We start from the raw sequence: 7612 nt of genomic DNA on the forward strand, positions 1-7612 counted from the left end.
TGCTGCCTAAGCAAGACAGGCCACAGTTTGTGTCCGTGCATGAGCAGAAGAAAGGAGCTGGTTTTGGGTACATTTTTAATGGGCGTGATAATAAGTTGTATATGACGTCACGCATTTGTTCCAGTGCATGAACTTGTGATGAATCAGTGGCGTCATATAAAGGGGGGTGTCTTGTGAGAAAGTTCGTGTTTGTGTTTGTGTGCTTACGAGCTGTTTCCCCTACATTATGGGGAGGTAAGATAACTAACTCAGAGAAGTGGCCTTGTTTTGGAAATGGCCGTATAAGAATTTATTTTAAGTGTTAGTGCTCACAGCTGAAATGGGTAAGTGTACTTTTAAGCCCGAGTATGGCTTTGTCTTTTTGTTTTTTAAGCCTTTATTTCAGAGATGTCCTTTTCCATATAACTTTTTGAGTTATGCAATTTTGATTTGTTTTCAATTTATTTACGTGGGGTTCCCTTTCCTTATTCTTTTTCTAACAGACGTTTGTGGCCCATCAAGCAAGACTGGCAAGTCTAGCAGGTCTGGCGACTTCAATGGGAACTTATCTGATAGTTCCATTGTAATGGTGTGGGGAGACTATGACTTTTTTTGATTAACTATCTTATGATTGATGTCTAAATATTATAGAAAAAGAGGTGGACGAGTTTTGTCCGATCACAAGGGTTATTTGGGTTTTCTGTTTGAATAACAGTGGTGCATTATTTGGATTTTGAATTTTATCTTATTCAGTTAAACATTTGCTTCTTTAAGAATTTGGTTTATTTAGTTAATTTTGTTCCTTACTAATAAATGCTATTTTTTATAATTTGTGAGTCTTATTTTAACGATCTTGGGTAATTGAAATGGGTGAGATGCATAGAAGGTCGATTGGTTGGTTGAGAGAGAGAGAGAGAGAGAGAGAGAGAGACCTTACCTTACCTTACAGACCTTACATCTTGTTTGGGTTGCCCCAGGTCCCTCAGTGTGAGGCACCTCTAATGTCTACCAGAGAGTTGCTAGTGCATCTTCCGGTATATTTTGCATCTTCCAATCTTGGATGGTCTGGGATGCAGCTTAGATATTTGTCGAGCTTATTCTTAAACACATCTACGCTCACTCCTGATATATTCCTCAGATGAGCTGGCAACGCATTGAATAGACGCTGCATTGTCGATGCTGGTTCATAGTGGATTAATGTCCTGTGTGCTTTCCTTATTTTTCCTGGTATAGTTTTAGGCACTATTAATCTACCTCTGCTTGCTCTTTCTGATATTTTTAGCTCCATGATGTTTTCAGCAATTGTTTCTATCTGTTTCCATGCCTGGATTATCATGTAGCGTTCTCTTCTCCTTTCTAGACTATATAATTTTAAGGATTGTAGTCTTTCCCAGTAGTCAAGATCCTTAACTTCTTCTATTCTAGCTGTAAAGGACCTTTGTACACTCTCTATTTCTATTGATGCAATATCCTATTGATAATGTGGGTACCATATCATATTGCAATATTCAAGTGGACTACGAACATATGTTTTATAAAGCATAATCATGTGTTCAGCTTTTCTTGTTTTGAAGTGCCGTAACAACATTCCCATTTTTGCTTTACATTTTGCCAATAGAATTGCTATTTGATCATTGCATAACATGTTCCTATTCAACATCACACCAAGGTCTTTAACTACTTCCTTATTTGTGATTGTCTCATTATTAGGTCCCTTATATGCATATAGCTTTTCTTCTATGTCTCCATAATTTATTGATTTAAATTTATCAGAGATAAATACCATCCTATTTACCTCTGCCCAATCATAAACATTGTTAAGGTCTCTTTGTAGCGCGTTCCTATCTTCATCACAAGTAATTTCTCTACTTATTCCCTAGTGTCATTGGCGAAACTACTCACTACCGAGTCCTTAACATTACTGTCTATGTCTGCAATCATAATAACAAGCAGTAATGCAGCTAACACCGTACCTTGTGGCACACCGGATATTACCTTAGCTTCATCCGATTTCTCATCATTTGCAATAACTATCTGTTTTCTGTTGTGTAAAAATTCTTTTAACCATCTTCCTACTTTATCCACTATAATTAGGTTTTCTAATTTTCTTCGCTAATATATTATGATCTACCTTGTCAAAAGCTTTTGCAAAGTCTAGATAAACCACATCTGTTTCATTTCCGCTTTTCATATTTTTTTATATGTTCTCACGGTGGACTAACAGTTGGGTTTGTGTACTTTTTCCGGGTACAAAACCATGTTTTTATTAAATGTTTCATAATATTTTTCTTCATTGCCCTTTCATACACTTTCATAATATGTGATGTTAGACTCACAGGCCTATAAGTACTTGCCTCTAGTCTTGATTCACTTTTGAAATTAGGGGTAATATATGCTAATTTGTGCTCATTATAAATCTTGCCTGTATCTACACTTTGTCTTAATAATATTGCAAGTGGCTTTGCGATAGAATGAACTACTTTCTTTAACAAAATAGCAGGGACACCATCAGGCTCAGCTGCAGCTCCATTTTTAATTTCATTAATAGCCTGCACAATATCAGCTTCATTAATATCTGTCTGCTAAATATTCACTATTTTCATCCCTTAGTGAGATTGCTAACTACACTTTGGTGTAATTAGTTGTATAACTACATACTGTATTTATACGTAACAATGTATTTATTATAATTGTACCTTTTACTCAAACTGTTGAGTACTGTAATTATTACTGTTTACCTTTTACTGAAATCTACAATGTATATTTAGTTTCTGTTAAGCTGCCATACAGTTAAGTTTACAAAATATATGAAACAACGAATTCTGTGTTCTTTCTTGCCCTGCCATGAAACGGAAATCCAACATGGCGCAGTGATTGGTTTTGTTTATGCTGTCTACTGTCGTTCAAGAAGTACAGTGATAAATCTTTAGTACCCGTACACGATGGAGAAGCAAATCGAACAACTGGCAGCACTTGTGGCAAGGCAAGCAGAGATGGCTCATCATGCCCAAGAAGCAGCAACGAAAAGGGAAGAACGTTTAACCGCGATTCTAGAGGGTTTTGCTGGTACCTCAGGACATCATAGGAATCAGTCTCAGGCAAGGGCAGTTCCTGCACCACACTTGTCGTCTTCTGTATCTCTTAAAGAGTTTGGTTCGTGGCGTCACAAGTATGAGGGACATGCAGTGTTGACAAGAATGTCATCTCTCTCTCTTGCTGAGCAGCGGTCAGCATTGATTTCCGTGCTAGACGATGATTGGACCCGCACTCTGAGATATGGTCTCTCACTGGATGATGGAGCAGACTTGAAGACTATATTGGATGCCATGGAGTTGCATTTGCGCACCAAAGGATGTCATCGTGGACCGACGCCGACTTTCATTCAAGAGTCCAGGGATTGCACGAGACCTTCGATGATTTTTTGTGCGGCATTAAAGAGATTGCTTCTTTCTGTGATTTTTGTGAAACCTGCATGGACAGCAGACTACGAGACAGGATCGTCGTTGGAACCAGAGATGAAGAGGCTTTGAAACGTATGTTAGAAGAAAAGAAGCTCACTTTGCAGATGGCTATTGACACTTGCAGAGCATCGGAAAATGCAAATGCCAGTCGCGCTGTTATTCGGGGCAGTGAAAAGTATAATGTTTCAAGAGTTTCCCAATACAAGCAAGGTCAGAAGGCAGCCCATTTAAAGCAGCAGTGCTTTAGGTGCGGAGGTGAGCGCCATCGTGACAAGATGGCATGCAAGGGTCTAAACAGGGACTGCAAACAATGTGGTAAGAAAGGTCACTTTGCAGCGGTGTGCAGGTCAAAGGGACAGCCACTGTCTCCTCAGAAGAAGAAAAAGAGTAATAAAAGCACATTCAAGCCTTCAAAGCAGAATCTATATCGTGTCATTGGAGATGTTTACAGCAACTGTGCGTCATCACGTCCAACCCCTCAGATTTGCATCAGTACCACTCACCCCAAAGGATCAAGTTCAGTTATGTGGACCCCTGACTCTGGAGCGGAGACAACTGTGATAGGACTTGATAACGCTAAATCTCTTGGAATTCATGAGAGTTCACTGGAGCCGATCATTATGGGTGGTCTCATTGCAGCAGATCGTCAACCTCTCACTAACATGGGTACTTTTGAGGCTTTTTTAACTTTGGGGAATCGTAATACGACAACAGTTGTGTCAGTCGTCAAGGAAGTGAAAGGTGCACTTCTGAGCTGGTTTGATTGTGTAGCGCTGGGAATATTACCAAAACATTTTCCAGCGCAAATACAGCATGTTACATGTTCAGTGTCGAAACCACATATAGCATCGAGAACCAAGAAGGTTTTGGAGCCACAAGTGACTTCTAACACACAGGATGTTGTGCAGTCTGCAAGTACCAGCAGTTTGGTGTCTGTACCAGTGGCACTGCCAAGATGGCCATACAGCAGAGACCCTACAGAAGCAGAGCGTACAGAACATGCATCTTCCATCATTTCTGCTTATCCTCATGTATTTGATGCTTCAGCTACTCTAAGGGAAATGCAGGGAGGTCCTATGAGGATTCAGCTGTCAGCAGATGCACATCCTTTTGCAGTGACCGCACCACGCACCATTCCGTATTGTTGGAGATCGGATATTAAAGCTCAGCTAGATGACTTGCTTGCTAAGGATATAATTGGTGAGGTTGATTACCCCACCGAATGGTGTCATCCGATGGTCCCTATTGCAAAGAAGATGGGTGGTGTGCGGTTGTGTGTGGACCTTACAAGACTTAACCGCTATGTGCGCAGACCTACATATCCAGTTCGATCCCCTCATGATGCTATATCGTCAATGGATGCTGGAGCCAGGTGGTTCACTACTTTGGATGCGAAGATGGGATACTTCCAAATCAAAATTGCTGAAGAAGATCAGGATCTTACTTGCTTCATCACACCTTGGGGACGTTACAAATTCATTCCAGAAACGAGCCGTAATGGGTCTTATTATCATCTGGAGATGAGTACAATCGTCGAGGAGATCAGCTTTGGGAGATATTCCACGTACTGTCAAATTGTTGATGATATTTTTGGTGTACGATTCTAGTTACCGTGACCACTTAGCCCATGTGATCACACTTGTGCAAAAATGTGACAAATTTGGAATGACCTTAAAACCTGACAAAATTTTATTTGCTCAACCTAATGTTGAATTTTGTGGTTACAGTATAAATCATGAAGGTTATAGTGTGGATTCTCGGAAGGTGAGAGCTATAGCTGAATTTCCAAAGCCACAAAATATCACTGATCTCACGTCATTCATGGGTTTAACCAATCAGATTGGGAGCTTTTCTTCTGCGATTGCAGCTGCTGCACAGCCACTCAGGGACCTGCTTAACCTCGGAATGAGTGGTGCTGGCCACCTCAGCATGACGTGGCTTTCGAGAAAAACTAAAGAAGCACTCATAGCTCCTCCCAGTTTTTAGCTCATTTTGATACATCTTTACCTACTATGCTTCAAACTGACGCATCCAAGTTGCATGGTATGGGGTTTGTTTTGCTGCAACAACATGGAGAGGCTTGGAAGCTCATCCAGTGTGGATCCAGGTTTTTAACGGATGCGGAAACTAGGTATGCCGTAATTGAGGTTGAGATGGCTGCTGTACTTTGGGCAGTGAGGAAATGCAGTGTTTACTTGGCTGGTTTGCCTTATTTTGACCTGGTAGTAGACCATCGACCATTTGTTCCTATTCTCAATTCAAAACTTCTTGGAGAAATAGAAAATCCTCGACTGCAGCGCATGAGAATGAAACTCTGCAGATTTACTTTTGCTGCACGGTGGCAAAGTGGGAAATGTCACAGCATGCCGGATGCACTCTCGTTCACCAGTTCAGAACCTTGTTGAGGCCAATATTTTCAGACACAGGTATGCCTGTAGTACTGAAAACGGATGGAGGACCGCAGTTCGCTTCATCAACATTGCGGCGTTTCCTTGCTCGATGGGGAGTGGAACACCGCGTGACATCGCCCTATAATCCAAAAGCAAATGGTCATGCCGAAGCTACCGTGAAGATCATCAAGAAGTTGATTTTGACGACCACAAGAAATGGCAAGCTGGATGAGGATGAGTTCGCACGAGGGCTTCTTGAGCTCAGGAATACTCCACGGGCGGACGGTAGATCTCCAGCGCAAATCTTGTTTGGACATCCTTTGCGTTCCAAGATTCCGGCTCATCATCGTTCATTTGCAAAGGAATGGCAACGTACAGCTGACGAATGTGTCATAAAGGCAAAGTACCTTCGGCAGCAGGCAAAGGAACGGTATGATGCCACTGCTAGACCACTCTCTAAGCTGAACCTTGGTATGTACGTGGATCTGCAAGACCCTAAGACAAACGATGGGATAAACCAGGAGTTTGTGGTCGGAATTGGCACGAGGAGGGATTATCTCGTGAAGACTGGGAGTGGGCGCATCTATTGGAGAAATCGGAGGTTCCTACGACCTCATCACCCTTATATGCCAGGAGACATTATTTCTCCGCCTATCTCGGTGTTGGGTGGCGAAGCTTCAGGATATGGAGATCGTAGATCACCTGCAACATCACCTAAGCCTGATACTCAGTTATCAGTTGCCTTACCAGTACGACGTAGTGGACGTCAGACACGGGCACCAGAGCGTTTAGAAATAAGATGGGACTCGAAATCATATAATAAATAAGGACCTTAAGATGCCAGGTATCCTTGTATTGCACCTGCCATCTGGGGGGAGGTGTGAGAATGCTAACTACACTTTGGTGTAATTAGTTGTATAAACTACATACTGTATATACGTAACAATGTATTTATTATAATTGTACCTTTTACTCAAACTGTTGAGTACTGTAATTATTACTGTTTACCTTTTACTGAAATTCTACAATGTATATTTAGTTTCTGTTAAGCTGACATACAGTTAAGTTTACAAAATATATGAAACAACGAATTCTGTGTTCTTTCTTGCCCTGCCATGAAACGGAAATCCAACACCCTTACTTCTGTATCATTATCAATTCTAGGGGTGAATTCTCTCTTATATATTTCTGCCAATATGTTGCATATTTCATTTTTTTCATTCGTTAATCTCCCCTTAATTCTTAGAGGGCCTATTTCTATTCTTCCTTTATTCATCTTTTTCACATACGAGTACAATAGTCTGGGGTTTTGCTTGATATCTACTAGGGTTTTTTCTTCCAATTCCCGTTTTTCATTTTCTTTTGATTGAATAATCTTTTATTCTGCATTTTCTATCTTACTTTTTAGTTCCATCATTTTCCATGCATTTTTTTTCTTTTGCAAGACCTTTTTCCACTTTCTGATTTTCTGGAACAAGATCATTCTGTCTCTTGTTATGTTTACTTTTCTTCTTCGGTATATATTTATCCACTATTTTCTCTAATATTTTATATAATATCTCTGTATTTACCTGTATATCATCACGTACGAAAATGTTATCCCAATCTTTGTTTAATTCTTCATTTATTTCTGACCATTTTATATTTTTACTGTACAAGTTGTATTTTCCATATCCTTCCCACTTTTTCATTTTTTGCTTATCTCTATTTTCACTTGCTTTGAAATGGACTGTTAATTCTATGACATTATGGTCTGAGATACTCGCATTATAAACTATTATT

General features: G+C 40.3%; 2 protein-coding genes across 2 annotated transcripts; both read left to right on the top strand.

Moving 5' to 3' along the window:
* The first annotated feature begins 2921 nt into the window (after positions 1–2921).
* On the top strand, positions 2922–5426 carry LOC135218773 (uncharacterized). The gene is made up of 3 exons (XM_064255223.1): positions 2922–3148; positions 3283–5004; positions 5168–5426. The coding sequence occupies exons 1-3, from the start codon at positions 2922–2924 to the stop codon at positions 5424–5426; spliced, it is 2208 nt and encodes a 735-aa protein (XP_064111293.1).
* Positions 5427–5868: 442 nt separating this feature from the next.
* Positions 5869–6657, top strand: LOC135218775 (uncharacterized). The gene has a single exon (XM_064255224.1). It carries the CDS (start codon positions 5869–5871, stop codon positions 6655–6657), a length of 789 nt encoding a protein of 262 aa, XP_064111294.1.
* The last annotated feature ends 955 nt before the right edge of the window (positions 6658–7612 follow it).

Source organism: Macrobrachium nipponense, chromosome 1 (genome assembly GCF_015104395.2).
Source record: "Macrobrachium nipponense isolate FS-2020 chromosome 1, ASM1510439v2, whole genome shotgun sequence".
Taxonomy (NCBI): Eukaryota; Metazoa; Arthropoda; class Malacostraca; order Decapoda; family Palaemonidae; genus Macrobrachium; species Macrobrachium nipponense.

Bases quoted from the DNA above. Each gene is read 5' to 3' on its own strand.
- LOC135218773 (XM_064255223.1), top strand. From the start codon at position 2,922: ATGGAGAAGCAAATCGAACAACTGGCAGCACTTGTGGCAAGGCAAGCA. The intron at 3,149-3,282 runs GTATGAGGGACA...ATGATGGAGCAG, and splicing joins TTTGGTTCGTGGCGTCACAA to ACTTGAAGACTATATTGGAT. The intron at 5,005-5,167 runs GTACTGTCAAAT...TTGTGGTTACAG, and splicing joins AGCTTTGGGAGATATTCCAC to TATAAATCATGAAGGTTATA.
- LOC135218775 (XM_064255224.1), top strand. From the start codon at position 5,869: ATGCCTGTAGTACTGAAAACGGATGGAGGACCGCAGTTCGCTTCATCA.